Source organism: Natrix helvetica (assembly GCF_964273705.1).
Source record: "Natrix helvetica genome assembly, chromosome: W".
In the NCBI taxonomy this organism is placed as follows: domain Eukaryota; kingdom Metazoa; phylum Chordata; class Lepidosauria; order Squamata; family Natricidae; genus Natrix; species Natrix helvetica.
Genome location: NC_138555.1, coordinates 82,925,128 through 82,945,335, shown reverse-complemented (window position 1 = coordinate 82,945,335; position 20,208 = coordinate 82,925,128). Strand labels below are relative to the sequence as shown.

The window sequence follows — 20,208 nt, the reverse complement described above, 5'->3', positions numbered from 1 at the left end:
AAGGAAGAAAAAAGGAAGAAATGAAAGGAGGGAAATAGGAAGGAAGAAGAAAAGAGGCAGGAAAGGAAAGGTAGGAATGAATGAATGAAAGAAATGAAATAGAAAGCAAGAAAAGAACAAAGAAAGGGAGGAAGAAAAGAAGGAAAGGAAGGGAAAGAGGAACGAAAGAACGAATGAAGGAAAAGGAAGAAAAGATGAAGGAAGGCAAAGAAAGGAAAGGGAGATAGGAAGGAAGGAAAGAAATTAAATAAAAGAACAAAGAAAGGGAGGGAGGGAAGGAAGGAAGAAAAGATGAGGGAAGTAAAGGGAGGGAGGAATGAAAGAAGGAAAGAAATGAGATAGAAAGCAAGGAAAGAACATAGAAAGGGAGGAAGAAGGGAGGGAGGGGGAAAAAAGGGAAGAAAAGAGGAGGGAAGGGGAGGAAGGGGAGGGGCGAGGCCTGAACGGAACGTGGGAATGTGAAAGTGAAATCGACTTCGGGGCGAGCCGAAAGCGAGTCGTCTTCTCCAGCGCTGCACCCCGGACACCATGGCCAAATCCTGCACCTCCAACATCCGTGTCGGCAAAGAGACGCGCGAGAAGGTTGGGAGGGGAAAGATCCGCGGAACGTGTGAATGGGGTGGGTGGGCGGGAGATACGAGTTGCAAAAAAAAAAAAATCAGGGAAAAAATTGGGCGGTGGGGGGTGGATCTCCCCCCCCCATCTTTTATTTTTAACCTCGGCTGCCTCTGAGCATGGGCAGAGCGCCCCTCGCTTTCCCCGTTTGCTAGCAGGAAGGTCGAAAAAGGTGGGGGTTTTTAGGGGGGGGGAAGGGTTCGAATCGCGGTGGGAAAAGAACTCTGCACAGGCTCAGAGGCCTCTCCGCTGGGAGGCCCGCCTGGAGGAGAAAAAAAAAAGACCAAGAGGAGAAAATAAATAACATTTTGGTTTGGTTTTGGCATTGCAACAAAACTTGTTACTTGTTTGTGTGTTTGTTTTCAAAAAAAAAAGAGGGGATTGGTTTTGTTGATTCACGTGTGAATTGGCTAGGGAGTTGGCCAACTTTTTAAAAAGTTGGGGGAAAAAAAGAGGAGGAATAGTTCAACCAATGGGAGGAAACTTTAAATCCGTCCCCCCCTCCTCTCTCCCACTTGGACTTCAACTCCCAGAACTCCCCAGCCAGCAAAAGGGAATTCTGGGACTTGAAGTCCACAGGGTTTTCAAACAGGCCAAAGTTTGAAAAAATGCTGAACGTGACTTCCCTGGGAACGAAGGATCGGAGAAGCATTCGATTGAAAACGTTTAAATCGAATTTCCTAGCTGGGGAGAAGAAAAAAAAAAAGCGCTTTCCAAATTCTTGGATTTTAGCCAGAACCGATTCGTTCCGCCCTGATTTCATTCTCTGAAAATAAACCAACTGGGACGTTATCTGAATCCATCTGAGAATTGCAAAGTCAGGGTGACAGGCCAAACGCTGCTTATATAAAATCTTTCTTTCTTTTAAATGCCCGGTCACGCCAAGCAATTTCCCCCAAGTGCCATCCATTGAATTTAAACCTGTTTTGCAAAGGGACAAAAGGCTTTGCAATTTTTATCCTGTGGTTTTTTTGGGGGGGAGGATCGAAAAAACAAATCTTTCCAGACTGTTTAAAAGGGAATTTCCGTAGTTGATCTCGAGATTTAAATTCTGTCTCTTCCCAGAAAGCGGTTATTGCTAGAGTCAAACGTAGGAGGGAAGATTAGCTGTTCAGGGTTGCGTTGGCATTTTGGGGAGGTTTTAAAGAGGATTTTTCTGTTTCTGTGTGAGATTTTCTTAATTTAAAAAAAAAAAACTCATTATGAAGAAAATAGATTTTTACAGTACAAGAAGTCTGTTCACTTCTGCTAATTATCTATCTGTCTGTCTGTCTATCTGTCTATCTTCTATCTACCATCCATCTATATATCTATCTATCCTATCTATTTATCTTCTATCTATCTATCTATCTATCTATCTATCTATCTATCTTCTATCTTCTATCTATTTATCTTCTATCTATCTTCTATCTTCTATCTTTCATCTATCTATCTATTTATATTCTATCTATCTATCTTCTATCTATCTTTTATCTATCTATCTATCTTCTATTTATCTTCTATCTATCATCTACCTATCTATCTTCTATTTATCTTCTATCATCTATCTATCTATCTATCTGTCTGTCTGTCTTCTATCTTTCATCTATCTATCTTCTATCTATCTATCTATCTATCTATCTTCTATCTATCTTTTATCTATCTATCTATCTTCTATTTATCTTCTATCTATCATCTACCTATCTATCTTCTATTTATCTTCTATCATCTATCTATCTATCTATCTATCTGTCTGTCTGTCTTCTATCTTTCATCCATCTATCTATCTTCTATCTATCTATCTATCTATCTATCTATCTATCTATCTATCTATCTATCTATCATTTATCTTCTAGCTATTTATCTTCTATCGATCATCTATCATCTATCTATCTATCTATCTATCTATCTATCTATCTTCTATTTATCATCTATCTGTTTGTCTGTCTATCTATCTATTTATCAATTTATCTATCTACCTACCTACCTACCTACCTACCTACCTAATGGCTCTCTCTCTCTGTGTGTGTGTGTGTGTGTGTGTGTGTGTGTTCCAGCATAATTCTGGAACAGTTTGAACAATTTGAACCAAACTTGGTACACAAATGACTTACTCTCTCTTGAAAAATACTGTGGGGGTAAGACACCCTAACTCCCCTTGGGTGTGTGCGTTCTGTTAAGATACAGCCTGTTGTGCCTTCAAATGGCTTCTACCATACTGCCTTAAAATGCAGTACAGCATTACATTACTGTATTGGGGAATGAAGGAGATTTTTTTTCACATGATCTCATGCAATCTTTCTGTGCTGCTCTAATCCGCTAGTTACAACGGGTCTCATAATTTCCTTTTCTTTCTTTAGATGGCTCTTTTCAGAGAATCGCTTTTGAAAGAGGTAAGTCTCTACTGCACGACAAATGTTCACTAAATATTGGATATTTTCCCCCTTCCCAGGTAACTAACGTTCTCCCTCCTTCCTTTTTTTCCTCCCTCCCTTTTTCTTCCTTCCTTCCTCTTCTGTTCCTTTCCTTCCTTCTCTTTTTTCTTTCTTTCCTACCTTCCTTCTTTCCCTTCTCCATTCCTCTTCTGTTCCTTTCCTCCCTCCCTCCCTCTTTTCTTTCCTTCCTTCCTTTTCTGTTCCCTTCCTTCTTTCCTTCCCTTTTTTTCTTTCCTTCCCTTTTTCTTCCTCTTCTGTTTCCTTCCTTTTCTCTCTCTCTCTCTCTCTCTCTCTCTCTCTCTCTTTCTTTCTTTCTTTCTTTCTTTCTTTCTTCCTTCCTTCCTTCCTTCCTTCCTTCCTTTCTTTTTCCTTCTCTTTCCTCTTTTTCTTTCCCTGCAGGGTGAAGAGTTTCTTTTGACATTTTTACCTTCCAAAATATTTCAGTTGGATAAGTTTCTTAAGGTAAGTGAATGTCTGAAACCAAAGATGTATTGGCAGGGCATCACTGCGTGTTTTTTTTTTTTTTTTTACAGCATAACTCCTTCTCCACCCATTTAGGAAAATTCACTAAACGTGCAAGATTTGACCACTCTTAAAGCTCCTTTGGAGATCCCTATTCCAGACCCCCCACCCAAAGAAGACGAGGTGAGTTATGGGGGTAGTTCTCTCCTTAGCTCCCCCCCCCCCAATTCAATGTAACTTTTAAGAGGTGGAAAATGATATTTATGCATCGATATATTTTATTCCTTGCAGATGGAAACAGAAAAAGAGGAAAAGGAAGGTAAGGATGAGGAAACGAGGGAGGCAGGAAGGAAAGGGGGAAGGAAAGAAGAAAGGGGAAAAAATTAAAAAAGAAAGAGGAAGGAAAGAGAAAGAGGGAAGGAAGGAAAGAGAATGGGAGGAAGGAAAAAAGAAAGAAAGAAGAAGGAAAGAGAAAGGGGGAGGGAAGAAGGAAAGGGTGGAAGGAAAGAAGAAAGGGAGGAAAGAAATAGGAAGGAAATAAGGTAAGAGAAAGGGGAAAGGAAGAAAGGAAGGGTGGAAGGAAAAAATAAAGGAAGGAAGGAAAGAGAAAGAGAAAGAAAGAAGGAAAGAGAACGGGAGGGAAGAAAAAGAAAGGAAGGAAAGAAGGAAAGAGAAAGGGGGAGGGAAGAAGGAAAGGAGAAAGGGTGGAAGGAAAGAGAGATGAAGGAAGGAAAGAAAGAAGCAAAAGAAGAAGAAAAGGAGGGAGGGAGAAGGGTGGAAGGAAAGAAGGAAGGAAAAAAGAAAAAATGAAGGAAGAAAAGGAAAGAAAGGAAAGAAAGAAGGGAGGGAGAGAGGAAGGAAAGAGAAAGGGAGGAAGGAAAAAAGAAAGAAGAAGGAAAGAGAAAGGGAAGGAAGGAAAGAGAAAGGGGAGGGAAGAAGGAAAGGATGGAAGGAAAGAAGAAAGGGAGGAAATAAATAGGAAGGAAAGAAGGTAAGAGAAAGGGGAAAGGAAGGAAGGAAGGAAGGAAAAAAGAAAGGAAGGAAAGAGAAAGAGAAAGAAAGAAGGAAAGAGAACAGGAGGGAAGAAAAAGAAAGGAAGGAAAGAAGGAAAGAGAAAGGGGGAGGGAAGAAGGAAAGGAGGAAGGGTGGAAGGAAAGAGAGATGAAGGAAGGAAAGAAAGAAGCAAAAAAAGAAGAAAAGGAGGGAGGGAGAAGGGTGGAAGGAAAGAAGGAAGGAAAAAAGAAAAAAATCAAGGAAGAAAAGGAAAGAAGGAAAGAAAGGAAAGAAGGGAGGGAGAGAGGAAGGAAAGAGAAAAAGAAAGAAAAAGAAAGGAGGAATGGATTTTAAGGTATTTCCCAGCATTTTATGCATTTTATTTAATTTCTCTTCTCCCATTCCCAGCTCCGAAATGTGGTTACCTTAAAGGAAACGAAGTTCTCATTTCACTTCTGGATCGCGTGAAACCTGAAGTTCGCGAGTTTAAAGAAAAATGCATTTTGGTAAGTGGGCCAAACGAGGGTCTCCTCCCTCCCCCAGTTCCGATTGGCTAGGAATTTCCTCGCGGTGGTGCATCGGCTGAAAAACGAGGGGATTTGCCCCCCCCCCCCCCGCAAAATCACTTCCGTCTTCTCTTCTTCCTGATTCCCGCCGTCAGGTCACGACCTGGATCCAGTTCATGATCCCCAAAATTGAGGATGGCAACGACTTCGGGGTGGCGGTTCAGGTAACCAGAATCCGGGGGGAGAGGGGGAGGAATGGGGACTTTCTCCGTCCCCGCCACATTTTAATTTCCCTGGCCGTGGGAATCTCCTGGCTGGCGCACCTCAACCGTTTCCTTCCTGTGCAGGAGAAAGTGCTGGAACGTATCACGGCGCTGAAGACCAAGGCTGAAGCTTTCCAAACCACCATCGCTAAGTACGTCGTCACGAGGGGCCGGCGCGGAAAGGAGGCAAAGCAGAGATCCCTGTGGGAATTGTCTGCTGTACTCGGGCGCTGTTCGCTGTTCGCTGTTCGCTCCTGTTGGGAGTTTCTGCGCCCCAAAACTTTGTTCAAACTTCATGGGGTCCTTTCTCGCCCTCATAGCGTCAAACATGTCAGAATCTGTGCTTCTTGGGGTACATCGTAGACAGCGCTTCCTTATTAATTGTGCGCGCATCCTGGGTAATCTTTCCCTTAGCCAAGGTGCTGGCCGCCGGAGAATCAAATCAGAGGAGGCGGCGTGAGAGTCAGGGTCAGCATCAAAGCAACCTGAGGGCGCGGGAGTGGGGTGGGGGGAAGCCTGGGCCATCCGTCAGCCCTCTGATGGAGAGTCAACAGCTCCCAGGTCTGGAGGTGGCTGATGAGGAAGAGGAAGAACAGCTGGGTCCAGTGTCTAATGCACAGATACGCAGAAGGCAGAGGAGAGGAGAGCAGTGGAAATCTATGGGCCGAAGGGTTGAATCCATCTGGAAACAGTGACAGGGAAGTGATTCTGGAATTCTAGCACACATGGAATGGTGCGGTGGCCTAGAGGTAGAGCTCTCACCTCTCAATCAGGAGGCTCTGGGTTCGATCCTAGGTAGAGGCAGATATTTCTCTCTCTCTGGCCAGGATGAGAATTGATCTGCTGAAGATAACTCCGCCTCGGCGACAGGACGGGCATCCGGCCAGTAAATGCTCGGCTCCATTCACTACCCCCAAATGCCACCCCGCAAGGGATTATGGGGTCATTAAAAGAAGAGGATGATCCCTTTGTCCTTCTTTCAACTAGGAGGGTCGTGGCCTTCTATTTTTATTTTCTTTGTAGGCACGAGTCCAGAGAAAGCTAGTTTGGTGTGTAGTTGGGAAACTGGGTGATTGTAAGTTCTAGCCTTGCTTTCTCGTCCTTGTAGATATTTTCTGGAGCGTGGAGATGCAGTCGCCAAGGCCTCCAAAGACACTCATGTGGTAAGCGATGCAGAAAGAAGGTTACAATTATTTGAGGTCTGTTGGGTGGCAGGTCTGATAGGAAAACTTGGGGTGTCCTTGTTTCTCTTCCCCCCGCCCCAACTAAAGGCAGGGAGAAGACTTGTGGTGGGCCGCCAGCGGCCAACAGAGCTGGCAGCCGATTCGGAGAGTGAGGAGGTTGGGGAGGAAGATGGGCCAGCCCTGGAGGTTGGGGAAGGCTCAGACGAGGGCTCTGCGTCGGAGGCAGAGAGGGGGCCAGGGCCGTCCGACAGTTACGAGCTGCCTTCAGAGTCAGACATCATTGAGGCAGAAGAACAGCTGGAGCCTGTTCCCAGTGTGCGCATGCGCAGAGTTACCAGACCAGAAGGGAACGGCTAAATAACGGGTCAACTTGGGAGTAAGGCCACAAGTGGACAATGAATGGCCCCTCCCAGAGGAAATAAAAGGGGAGCGACAGGGGAGTGGAGCTTGCAGGAGTTCGCTTCATCGGTTGGTGATTCTCCGAGACTCCTGGCCAAGTTCTGCAGATCTCGGCCTGGCAGCTCTCCAAGCCAGAGAAGGTCTGTGACTGTAAATCCTCCCTCGAAAGACTTTGCTGGATGGGAAGGAGCAGAATTCACAGCCCATGAATCAAAGGGATTTTTTAGGAGTTTGCCTCAGGCTCTTGGGAAGCCTCGGTCAGAACAAGACCTTCCTTGGAGCCAAACAAGCTTTCTGTGAGCCCGAAGCAAACGGAGAAGGCAAAAAAAAAACAATTCCATATGGAGTCAAGTTCTCGATTCAGCTCCTTGCAAAATTGACACAGTAATCCTCGGAAGAGATGCCAATCCTGCGATAATTATTCCTGTTGCCTCACACAGATTTTGAAGTGCCCAGACTCACTGGAGTCAGGCAGTGTACACACTTAAATAATCGCGACGCCGCCAAGAATAAGGCCGACGACTTCTCTTCAGAAACGGCGTTCTTGCTTCACTGCCTCCGCCGTGATGTTTTCAATAAATCAAAAGACTTTGGAACTGGGAGGAAGGTTAAGCTGTCAATCTTGATTTCCGAATCCAGGGAGTCACACAACACACTACATAAAGCCAGGCAAATGAAGTTGGGTCTAAAAATGTCCTGGACATCTCACTTGGTTGTCGTTTGTGGGGGTCTTTAGCGCTCTGGACACTTGGGTTGCTTTCTTGCAGACATTTCACGACCCAACTCGGTAACATCATCAGTGCTAGGAAGGAGTGGGAGTGGAGGAGTGGAGGAAGGGAAAGACAAAGAAGAGGAAGACTCTGGGGTCCTTGGTGTGCCCTCTTGAGCTTCGTTGTTTCGTTGTTTGCTTGTAGATGTTTGTAGATTGTCCTTGACTTACGATCGCAATTGAGCCCAGGATTTTCTGTTGCTAAGTGAGACGTGTTGATTTTTTTCCCCAATTGGCGATCTTTCTTAACCACAGTTGTTCATTGTTCGGTTGGTTACACGGTTGTTAAGTGAATCTGGCTTTGTCAGGAGGTCCTAAAAAGTGACCGCATGACCCCCCGGGGACAACCGCACTCGTCATAAATACGAGTCGGTTGCCAAGCGTCTGAACTTTGATTAGGCAACCAATGGGAATGCCGCAATTATTGTAAATGCGAAAAATGTTTCATATTATTTTTCAGTGTTGTCCTTCTGAGCAGTCCCTAAACGAGCTGTCATAAGTCGAGGAATACCTGCACTCAAGTCGGTCACATGATCGGTGCTAACTAATTGCAATTTGCTTACCTGCAGATGGATTACCGATGTTTGGTTCACGAACGCGACGAAGCCATTTACCGAGAAATGCAGATCATGTTGCTTGATATTTGTGGATTTTATGTAAGCGAGCCAAAACGACAATCGTAGATATATTTTTTTTACTAGGGGAAGATTGAGAGGGCAGGAATAAAGGAATGAAGAAAATCAGAGAAGATAGAGAAGACAGGCTTAAGATACAGAAGGATCTTGACAAACTTGAACATTGGGCGCTATCTGACAAAATGAAATTAAATGTTGAAAAGAGTCAGGTTCTACATTTAGGCAACAAAAACGAAATGCACAGGTACAGTATAGGTGGTACCTTCCTCAGTAGTAGTAACTGTGAAAAGGATCTTGGAGTCCTAGTGGACAACCATTTAAATAGGAGCCAGCCGTGTGCAGCAGCTGCCAAAAAAGCCAACACAGTTCTAGGCTGCATCAACAGAGGGATAGAATCAAGATCACGTGAAGGGTTAATACCACTTTACAATCCCTTGGTAAGGCCACACTTGGAATACGGCATCCAGTTTTGGTTGCCACGATGTAGAAAAGATGTGGGGACTCTAGAAAGAGTGCAGAGAAGAGCAACAAAGAGGATTAGGAGACTGGAGACTAAAACATATGAAGAACGGTTGCAGGAACTGGGTATGTCTAGTTTGATGAAAAGAAGGACTAGGGGAGACATGATAGCAGCTTTCCAATATCTCAGGGGTTGCCCCAAAGAAGAGGGAGTCAAACTATTCTCCAAGGCACCTGAGGGCAGAACAAGAAGCAATGGGTGGAAACTAATCAAGGACAGAAGCAACATAGAACTAAGGAGAAATTTCTAATTAATCAGTGGAACAACTTGACTCCAGAAGTTGTGAATGCTCCAACACTGGATGTTTTAAGAAGAGGTTGGACAGGCATTTGTCTGAAGTGGTGTAAGGTTTCCTGCCTAAGCAGAGGGTTGGATTAGAAGACCTTTAAGGTCCCTTCCAACTCTGTTATTGTATTGTATTCTATTCTATTCTGTTCTGTTCTTAATCCTTTCTCATTTCTCTTCGCCGCAGGCTGAGCTGTACCACATCCTAAGCAAAAACCTGGAAAAATTGACCAACCCGAAGGGCGAAGAGAAGCCGTCCATGTACTAACAGGGGAAAAACACATTGAAGGGCAAACAGCCAAGGGAACTGGTAGCACAATTTACCAGAATCCCTGACCCTACCGTTCCTTGCAGGGGGAGCTCATTGCAACTTTTTTCTGTCTTTTTTGGGGGAAGGTGTCGGGCAAACATTAAAACACAAAGAGATCCGAGATGTTTAGAACCCAGAAGGAGGGCGATCTCTGGGAAAGAAGCAAAGAGGGTAACCGAATAAAATGTCTCGATCCGTTTGGTTTTGCCGTTCTGCGTTTTCTTTTATTAGAGGTCCGTCAAACATCATCTAGGCCCCTGATGGCAAACCTATGGCATGTGTGCCACAGGTGGCAAGCACAGCCCTCTGTTGTGGGCCAGCTGGTCTTTGGGTTTCTGGCATGCAGATGCGTGCTTTGCCGGAGCCCCGGAAAACAGCCCAAAACCAGGTCATTTTTCAGGCTGTTTTCCGAGCCATTTTCAAACAGCTGAAAACATTTCAAAACGGCTCGAAATATGGCCAAAAAACAGGCACATGCACACTGGCTAGCTGTCTTTGGCTTTCTTATGCTCCGGCGTGCGTGAAGATCAGCTGGCTGGCGCACATGCGTGTGCTAGAAACATGAAGACTTTTGATTTTTGCATCACTGATGTAGACAAAGGTAGAAGGAACTCTTTCTCAACCAGAATTTTTTCTCCAATCCCTTTCTTTAAAAGAGCTTTCATTCTAAGAATGCACAACATCAATTATCAAGGCTACAATCAAGGGATTGTTCTAATCAGGTTAATGTAGATTATCCTTGGCTGTGTTCAGTATAACAATCAGTTGGGGAAAAAAAGCTAAGAGGGGAACCTGAAACAAGATTATTTTAAAATATACTGCCCTCTGAATTAAGGTGTTTGATGAATGTGTTGTCTCAAAAAAAAAAAAAAGCTAGATGTTCTAATTGATTTTCTCTTTAATACAGCCAAAGCTATTTTTGCCTTCGATCTTTCCCGATGAATATTAAAATAGAAATACTTCTATATTTTCCTTCCACTAAGAACCACCGTAGTGGAAGCAACTGTCTGTGAGTAGTTTTGAAAATGGCAAAATGAGGAAGTAGCTTGTGGGTGGATTCAACAATCCTTTCTCAAACATTAGTGAGCTGTTGGGATCTGTTGGGAAGTGAAAGTGTCAGTTTCTTGAAAGGGTCACCTGGCTTTGGACTAGCCCAATTTCCAATTCTTAAAAAGTGCTTTAAAAAAAGAAGGTTGCACCCTGAAATAGTTTTACAATACAATAGTAGAGTTGGAAGGGACCTTGGAGGTCTTCTAGTCCAACCCCCTGCCTAGGCAGGAAATCCTATACCGTTTCAGACAAATAGCTATCCAACATCTTAAAGACTTCCAGTGTTGGGGCATTCATAACTTCTGGAGGCAACTTCTGTTCCACTGGTTAATTGTTCTCACTGTCAGGAAATTTATCCTCAGTTCTAAGTTGCTTCTCTCCTTGATTAGTTTCCACCCATTGCTTCTTGTTCTACCCTCAGGTGCCTTGGAGAATAGTTTGACTCCCTCTTCTTTGTGGCAACCCCCGAGATATTGGAACAATGCTATCATGTCTCCCCTAGTCCTTCTTTCTCTTAAGCTAAACATACCCAGTTCCTGCAACCGTTCTTCATATGTTTTAGCCTCCAGTCCCCTAATCCTCTTTGTTGCTCTTCTCTGCACTCTTTCTAGAGTCTCCACATCTTTTTTACATCGTGGCGACCAGAACTGAATGCAGTATTCCAAGTGTGGCCTTACCAAGGGATTGTAAAGTGGTATTAACACTTCACGTGATCTTGATTCTATCCCTCTGTTGATGCAGCCTAGAACTGTGTTGGCTTTTTTGGCAGCTGCTGCCCACGGCTGGCTCCTATTTAAATGGTTGTCCACTAGGACTCCAAGATCCCTTTCAGAGTTACTACTACTGAGCAAGGTACCACCTATACTGTACCTGTGCATTCTTGACCAATAAGATGCCAAAAGCAAAATGGGAATAGGACGTTAAGGTTATAGAAATCGTCTTCCATTTCCGTTCTTTGAAAAATGAAACGGTGCTTAGAAATCATACCCAAAACCCTCATTCTAAAGCAGTGTTTTTCAGCCTGGTCAACTCTGAAGATGGGGGGACTGCAACTCCCAGAATTCCCCAGCTAGCCATGCTTGGACAGGGGATTCTGGGAGTTGAAGTCCACCCGTCTCAAAAGTTACCCAGGTTGAAAAAAATACCGATTTAAATGAAATAGTTGAGAACTGCCAAGAAGCAAAAAATGCCTCCTTTTTAGTTCATAGGTGACTGGATTAAGCCATTTTTAAGCTTTGGGCCATTTGTTGAATGCACTAAACATACATTAAATGTCTAAATAACTAAAAAGAGGGATTTAAGCCTATTTTGTGGAAACTTCATCAGGGTTTAGCCTTGGCCTAAAGCTCATAGCTTTTCTAGCTATGACAATATGCTTTAGAAAGCTCCACTGTTGGCATTTATAACCACAAATTGACACTTCGTAGGACTCTGGGTTGACTACAACTCCCATCATTTCAGAGCAGTGGTTGATGGGTTTGAGGGGGGGGTGTTTAGGGGCTATCAAACTCTATGGTTTTTGCCCAAGGAAGCCATTCTGGCAGGCTACTCTATGGTTCCGAAACGGCGAAGAGACAGGAAGAGGGAACATCAGTACAGATAGTACTTCCGGCAAATACAGTCGTTCTAGATATTTTACCTCTATGATCGAGCCTCTTTCTGCAGGGGAAATCCCGAGCGCCAGAATCATAGAATCTCCATAGACGCATAGAGCGGACGTTTTCTCGTCGGCATTTGGAGAGGAGGAAGGAGAGGGAGAGGTCAACGGAAGGCCGGAAATGATCGAAGGGCGGCGAGGTTGTGGCTTGTCACGTGATGTGGCAAAAGAACGTTAGGGGGCGTCGGTTGAAAGAAGAAAGAAAAAACTTCCGGCCAATCAGAGCGCGGGGCCGAGCGCGCGCCCAATGAGCGAGAGAGAAAGAGAAGCGGGCGGTCGCGGAAGCTGGGCTCTGATTGGGTCTTTGCTTGACCAATCCGGAGGCGCTCAGTGAGACATTCGGCACTGGGCGGAGCTTGCCCGGCACCTGCGCAGGGACGGCGAAAGGGGGGTAAGTGTGCGCGGGACTACCGCACCCATCATCCTCGGGTGGGCTGTGGGTGATGGGCGTTGTAGTCTGTGACTACAGCGTGACTGGAGCAATTTGAAAATCCGGACGGGGGACTTCAGTGGATTGCTGGGGATTATATTATATTACATTACATTACATTACATTACATTACTATATTATATTATATTATAATATTATATTATAATATAATATAAAATAATATAATATAATATAATTATTATATTATTATATTATTATATTATATTATATTATATTATATTTATTATTATATCATATCATATCATATCATCGTATATCATTATATCATATTATATTATATCGTATCATATATATATATATATATATATATATATATATATATATATATATATATTTGTGTTACTTATCAGCACAAATACAACAGACACACGCACACATATATATAATATTTATTATATTATGTTTTGTACTGTATCATATTTATATTATATGATTAATATATTTATTCTATTGTATCATATTATATTGTATGATTATATTAGTCCTTGATTTATGACCACCATTAAGCCCAACACTCAGGTTGCTAAAGGAGACATTTGTTAAATGAGTTTTGGCCCCATTTCACAACTTTTCTTGCTGCAATTGTTAAAGGAATCACTGCAGCTCTTAAGTTAGTAACCCAGTTGTTGTTGTTTTTAAATATATATATATATTATTATTATTTTTTATATTATCCATTTATGTTGGTTGTGAACAGTTGGTTCTGGGTATCGTTCATATTAATCCAATTCACAAACACAGTATTAATCTCTATCACATTTCTCAAACATAAGTAATCCTTATTATATTGTTCAAACATATATATATATTCAGAAAATGCCTCACTCCTCATCTTTATCTCTACCTCCATCTCTCTCTTTCTTTTTCTGTCTAAACATTTCTCTATTACATATGAACAAGTTTAACTAAGTTTCCCTTTACATTGACCCAGTTAACGCTAACGTGGTTAATTTATCTCAAATTGATCAAGTTTATATAATTCTCATTATATTATGCATCTCCTCTTTAGTGATTCAATAATCCTTATCCATTTTTCCATTTTAATCCAATTCACAACAACTGGCTTCCCTGTTGACTTTTCTTGCCAAACGCTGCGACCGTCATAAATATGAGCCAGTTGCCCAAGTGTCTGAATTTGGATCGTGTGACTGTGGGAGTGCTGCAGCGGTCATAAGAGTGCAACACAGTCCCAAGTGACTTTTTTTTTCAGTGCTGTTGTAACTTGAACAACATTACTGTAAATCAAGGACTAACTATACTATGCTATATTAATACAATCCGCTATACACTATATGTTATACGTTGTATACGCTATATGATATGATATGCTATACCATACTATAGAGACACAGTGGCTCAGTGGCTAAGACGCTGAGCTTGTCGATCAGAAAGGTCGGCGGTTCGGCGGTTCGAATCCCTAGCACCGCATAACGGAGCGAGCTTCCATAACTTGTCCCAGCTTCTACCAACCTAGCAATTCGAAAGCACGTAAAAAATGCAATTAGAAAAAAATAGGAACCAACATTGGTGGGAAGGTAATCATGCCGGCCACGTGACCATGGAGACGTCTCTGCACAGCGCTGGCTCTTCAGCTTTGAAACGGAGATGAGCTCTGCCCCCTAGAGTCGGGAATGACGAGCACATATGTGCGAGGGGAATCTTTACCTTTACCTTACTATGCTATAGTAATCATATATTATGTTCATCACACAATCAGTTACATATTCGAACTGGATTTTGCATTTTTGTTATATGTTATATATATATATTATAGTGTATTACATTTTAATTTTATAACACTGGATATTCTCCTTGCAACCCCAGAGTCAGGTTTCCCCATCTGGACATCCCAAGGAACCTTTGGAATTGGAAGAAGAGAGGAACCTCTGAAGAATTCAGGTGAGACGGCTGCCGGGTCCTATCCAGCTGGGGCCAACTACAGCTCCTATCATTTACAGCAGGGGTCAGCAACCTGAAACACTCAAAAGGACCACAAAGGTCCTAACCGGAAGCCCCCTCTTCATATTCCGGAACCGACCGGAAGTCCATTTCCCCCACCATAATGTCTCCTCCTAGCACGGCTTCCTTTCCCCTCTACCTGCCTTAACCAAAAGCACTAACCCTATCAATTGTGGAGCCGATTGGTGACAGGGAGCTGCAGCAGGGGAGATAAAATAGCCATATGCAGCTCCAGAGCCACAGGTTGCTGACTCCTACTCGACAGCCATAGGGTCAATGGTCGGGTAGACCAGCACTTTTGGAGGTCAGAGGTTGGGGTATTAGGATGGCCTCCCGAGGCCTCGTCTCTGGCCGAAGCAGCATCACGGCAAGTCGTTTTTGCTCGGCAGGATGGGTGAAGTGGAGATCTCGCCTCGGGCGTACGTCAAGATGTGCCTCCATGCGGCTCGGTACCCCCACGTGGCGGTGAATGGACTTCTCCTGGCTCCAAAGCGCCGGCCGACGGCTGGGCCCCCCGAATGCCTCTACATCACGGACTGCGTCCCCCTTTTCCACAGCAACCTGTCGCTCACCGTGATGCTGGAGGTGGCCCTTAACCAGGTTTGACTTCTCAACGTTGGTGGAGTCCCGTCGGATGGGACCAAACCGCCATAGCGCCCCCTTTGCCCTGCCCCAAACATCTCCGTTAATAGGGACGCGGTGCCCCAGTGGCAAAGATGCTGAGCTTGTCGATCAGAAAGGTCGGCAGTTCAGCGGTTCGAATCCCCAGCACCACGTAACAGAGCGAGCTCCCATTACTTGTCCCAGATTCTGCCAACCTAGCCGTTCGAAAGCACGTAAAAAAATGCAAGTAGAAAAATAGGCGCCACCTTTGGTGGGAAGGGAACAGCGTTCCTTGCGCCTTTGGCATTGAGTCATGCCAGCCACCTGACCACGGAGACGTCTTCGGACAGCGCTGGCTCTTCGGCTTTGAAACGGAGATGAGCACTGCCCCCTAGAGTCGGGAACGACTAGCACATCTGTGCGAGGCAAACCTTTACCTTTAAACTTCTTACGCGAACCTTCCCCATCACCTATTCTTTTAGGTTGGACTCCAGCTCCCATCCTCCCCTATAAGCAGAGCTGGGATATTGAGTGGTGGCTTGTTTGGGATATTTTTGGCAAAATATAATACGGATAGTTTTTGACTTAATTCGTTTAGTGTCCCTTCAAAGTTTCAAGTTTGTAACCTACAACCGTTTTTCACACTTAATGACCGTTGCGGTGTCAGACGATCCAAACTCGAACGCTTGGCAAGCGATTCGTATTTATGACGGTTACAATATCCTGGGGTTAGGTGATCTCCTTTTGCGACTGCCTCATAAGGAAAGTCAAACCAGGTTCATTTCACGACTGTGCCATTAACGGACTCACATAACAACTGCGGCAAGAAAGTTAGCAAAAACAGGGCAAAACCCTGCTTAGCGACAGAACTGTTGGCCTCAAATTGGGGTCGTACGTCGAGGACTATGCTGAGCAGCCAAAGTAAAGTCTGCATTCATACATCGGGCCATTCCTTACTAGCCGATAACTCGACATTGCCCGATATTTATTTATAGAGTGGAAAATGTCCGGACCAAACGTAATTTCTAATGTTGAATTTTCCCCCTTACCAGAGGGAGCCCCCTGGTGGAGTACTGTGAAGCCGTTACCGTGGCAACTCCACTGCGCTGCACAGTAGGAGCCATTTTAACGGCAGTACAGTAGAAGCCATTTTAAAGCACAACAGGCTGTATCTTAACAGAACACACACCCCGAGGGGCGTTAGGGGCATCTTACCCCCACAGTATTTGTTTCCAGAGAGGAAGTCATCTGTGTACCAAGTTTGGTTGAAATTGCTCCAGGCGTTCCAGAGTTATGCTGGGACACACACACGTTTATATGTATGTATGTATGTATGTATGTATGTATGTATGTATGTATGTATTTGTGTTACAACCCCTGGTATGCCCAAATATGGGAGGGAGCTCACTACTCCCCCTTTCTGTCCTTCGGCTCATCACAGAGGACCATCCAGGCAGAAAACCATATTTTTATTTTTAATGTTGCCTTTTTATATTTGTGTTGTGTTTGTGCTGATAAATAAATAAAGGGAGACTAGTATAGATCTATTTCAAGCTATTTAGCTCTCATCAGCTGGTTCGATTCCCAGTAAGGGTATGGCTAGCTGATGAGAGCTAAATAGCTTGAAATAGATCTATACTAGTCTCCCTTTATTTATTTATCAGCACAAACACAACATATATATATATATAACCACCGTTTCTTGAATATATATATATATATCACGTTGGGAGAATTCTGGGAGTCGAAGTCCAACCCATCTTAAAGGGGCCAGAGTTGAGCAAACGCTTATCCTAGATCTAACCGATTGCTGACTTCGGCATTTGTGTCCTTTCCAGGTGGATTCCTGGAGCTCGGAGTCCGATTTACTCCTTGCTGGCTATTACCAGGCCAACTCTGGGATGGATGACAAAAGGTGAATTGGAAGAGGAGGGGTTGGAGGTGGTAGGGAGAAGGGACCGACTTCTTTCCTTCCCAGAGTTTCTCTTACTCCTTCCTTCCTTCCTTCCTTCCTGCAGCCCTAACCCCCTGGCGCAAAAGACCGCCGGGCGCATTGCTGAACTGTACGATGAGGCGGTGCTGATTATGGTGAGCAATTCCCTGGATTTGGGAAGGTCCGGGCGGCTCTGGAGATTCTCCATCATCAAATCTTTGCTTGTCCCAAAGGTGGAAGGACTTTCTAGGTTTTTCCCTGAAGATGTTTCGCTTTTCCTCCAAGAAGCTTCTTCGGCTCGGATGGAATGGCGACTGCTGGAAGGATTGATCTTCCTCGGAGACTGCTGGTCATTTGCATCCTTTTTTAGAGGGTCGTTGAGGCCACTTGGAGGTTTATTTGTCTCCTCAGGGTCACCTTAATGGTTCCTGTAGTCTGCAATTTTTCCCCCTCTGAAAATCCATTCCTACTCCTGCTCCTTTCGAAGGGTGTTCATCCCAAATTACCGTATTTTTCGGAGTATAAGACGCACCTTTTCCCCTCAAAAAAAAGAGGCTGAAAATCTGGGTGCACCTTCTACACTGAAGACGGCATTTTTGGCATCCCGAAACTCTGCCCCCTTCACCAAAATGGCCACGCACAGCCTTTAGGAGGCTTTCAGAGTGCTCCTGGGTGCTGGGGAGGGCAGAAATGAGCTAAATGGGCCATTTTTTGCTCGTTTTTGCCCCCCCTCCCAGCCCACAGGAGCGCTATAAGCCTCCTAAAGGCTATGCATGCCCTTTTTTAAATCAAAAATGGGCCCGTTTTCACGAAAAATGGGCCCTTTCTTGCTCGTCCCCCCCCCAGCCCCCAGGAGCACTCTACAAGTCTCCTAAAGGCTACGCATGCCTCTTTTTTTTGACAGAAAACGGGGCCTTGACTTCCTTTTTCTTTTCTTCTCTTCCTTCCTTCCTCAGCTGGATAATCGCAAATTTGGGATCAACCCCCGTCTTCCCCCTTTAACTGTCCTGGAGCAGAGGGATCGTCAGTGGCTTCCAAAAGACAAGAACTTGTGAGTTGCAGCTACCCACGGTTTACACAACCCTTTACACGGACCTACACCGTTCCAGACAAATAGCTGTCCAACATCATCTTCAAAACCTCCAGGGTTGGAGCATTCACAACTTCTGGTGGCAAGCTGTTCCACTGGCTAATTTCCCTCAGTGTCTGGAAATTCCTCCTCTGTTCTAAGTTGCTTCTCTCCTTGGTTAGTTTCCACCCATTGCTTCTTGTCCTGCCCTGGGGGGGGGCCTTGGAGAATAGCTTGACTCCCTCTTCTTTGGGGCAGCTCCTCAAATATTGGATGGGTGCTATTGTGTCCTTCGAAGAAGAATGCCCATAACACACAAAATAACCGTTGAAAGGGACCTTGGAGGTCCTCTAGTCCAACCCCCTGCTCAAGCAGGAAACCCTACACCCTTCCAGACAAATGGCTGACCAATCTCTTCTTAAAAAGGAGAGAAGGAGGGGGAAAGAGGAGAAATAAGAGAATCCCAGAGTTGGAAGGGACCTTGGAGGTCTTCTAGTCCAACCCCGTTCAAGCAGGAAACCCTACACCATTCCAGACAAACGGCTTACCAGTCTCTTCTTAAAAACCTCCAGTGTTGGGAGCACCCACAAATTCCGGTGGCAAGCAGTTCCACTGGTTAATTGTCCTCGCCGTTAGGAAGTTTCTCCTTAATCCCAGGTTGCTTCTCTCCTTGATGAGTTTTCATCCATTGTTTCTTGTCCTGCCTTCAGGTCGGGGGTGAAATCCAGCAGGTTCTGGAGAACCGGTACCGGAAATTTTGAGTAGTTCGCAGAACCGGCAAATGACACCTTTGGCTGGTGCCAGAGTGGGGAGGGAATGGGGATTTTGCAGTATTCTTCCCCTGCCACGCCCACCAAGCCACACCACGCCCGTCGCGGCCACAGAACCGGTAGTAAAAAAAACAACGAATTTCACCATCGCTTCCGATGCTTTGGCGAACCGGTGGGCCTCCCCCTCTTCTCTGTGGCAGCCCCTCAAATATTGGAAGGCTGCTACCATGTCAGTCGAAGAAGGACCCACAGAAATAACAAGCGTCGGACGGGACCCTGGAGGTCTTCTAGTCCACCCCACCCACCCACCCCTGTTCAAACAGGAGCTCCGATCCCATTCGAGGCCAACGGCTTCCCCCATCTCCTGTTTCACCCCCCCTTTCGTGATCTTTCCAGGGTCATGTGGACGGACTGGGAATCTTCCCGCCACATTTGCCAGTCTCTCCTGGAGGCCAAAGTCTACTCCCGATTGGTCGACTTCGACAGCCACCTGGACGACATCCGGCAAGACTGGACCAATCAGCAGCTCAACACGGAGATCGCCCAATTGGTGTCCGTCGCCAATGGCAGCGCGTGAAGGAGCCGAACCCGCTTGCCAAAGGATCTGAACTCTGGTTCCCTAACTTTTGGAGCATCCCGGATGCCAGACTAGCCAGGATAGAAGCCGGGATCACGTGATTTGAGGCCCCACTCCTTTTAATGGCAAGTCAGCCATCTTGACTAGCTCTTCCCGCCACAACAGATGCCTCTCTTTAAAAGGATGGATTTGCGTTGAAATTTGGCGGGTTTTTTTCTTGTTTAAAAAAGCAGGGATTTCTCCCCCCCCCCCCATTTTATCCAGATACTGATAGTCCTCGACTTACGACCGCAATCGAGCCCTAATCTCTTCTTCGGTTTGACGTTTCTCGCCTTTTGTCCCGTTTTACGATCTTTCCGCGAATGAATCATTGCGGTTTGTCAGTTTGTAGGCCGGTCGTTAAGCGAATCTGGCTTCCCCTCCCCCCGTTTGACTTTGCTCGTCGGAAGGTCGCAAAAGGGGATCCCCCGCAACACCGCAACGGTCATAAGTATGAATCAGTTGCCATGCATCTGCATTTTGATCGGGCATGAGCCTGGGCATGCGGCCAAGGTGATGCGTGAAAAAAAAGTCATCAATTACTTTTTTCGGTGCTGCGGGAACTCTGAACCGTCACTAAACAGACCATCGTAAGTCGAGGACTACCTGTGATTTGAGAAGATTGATTCCCCTTTACGGCGTTCAGATTTCTATATTTGTAAAACCCCGTCAGATATCAGCGAGCGGGAAAAACCCAACCGCGTTTCTTCGTTTAAGGACTCGAATTAAACGTTCCACTCGGCGT

The 20,208-nt window shown here is 45.0% G+C and overlaps 3 protein-coding genes across 4 annotated transcripts in view; 2 read left to right on the top strand and 1 right to left on the bottom strand.

Annotated features, from left to right (window-relative positions):
- Window positions 1-12,287, bottom strand: part of LOC309400400 (E3 ubiquitin-protein ligase RNF31-like) — a 56,755-nt gene extending 44,468 nt beyond the window's left edge. For both annotated transcript variants that reach the window (XM_081968872.1, XM_081968873.1), the window contains exon 1: window positions 12,045-12,287. In XM_081968872.1, coding sequence (XP_081824998.1) covers window positions 12,045-12,114 — 70 coding nt within the window. In that variant the 5' untranslated portion in view covers window positions 12,115-12,287. The remainder of the gene's footprint in view (window positions 1-12,044) is intronic.
- On the top strand, window positions 426-9,553 carry LOC309400415 (proteasome activator complex subunit 2-like). The gene is made up of 11 exons (XM_081968898.1): window positions 426-582; window positions 2,955-2,987; window positions 3,429-3,491; window positions 3,588-3,674; window positions 3,783-3,810; window positions 4,893-4,990; window positions 5,146-5,214; window positions 5,338-5,405; window positions 6,362-6,416; window positions 8,175-8,261; window positions 9,233-9,553. Exons 1-11 carry the CDS (start codon window positions 529-531, stop codon window positions 9,311-9,313), a joined length of 723 nt encoding a protein of 240 aa, XP_081825024.1. The 5' UTR covers window positions 426-528; the 3' UTR covers window positions 9,314-9,553.
- A 96-nt stretch (window positions 12,288-12,383) lies between the features above and the next one.
- LOC309400416 (ER membrane protein complex subunit 9-like) lies at window positions 12,384-20,205 on the top strand. The gene is made up of 7 exons (XM_081968899.1): window positions 12,384-12,453; window positions 14,338-14,412; window positions 14,862-15,072; window positions 16,914-16,990; window positions 17,094-17,163; window positions 17,965-18,059; window positions 19,244-20,205. The coding sequence occupies exons 3-7, from the start codon at window positions 14,863-14,865 to the stop codon at window positions 19,422-19,424; spliced, it is 633 nt and encodes a 210-aa protein (XP_081825025.1). The 5' UTR covers window positions 12,384-12,453; window positions 14,338-14,412; window position 14,862; the 3' UTR covers window positions 19,425-20,205.
- The last annotated feature ends 3 nt before the right edge of the window (window positions 20,206-20,208 follow it).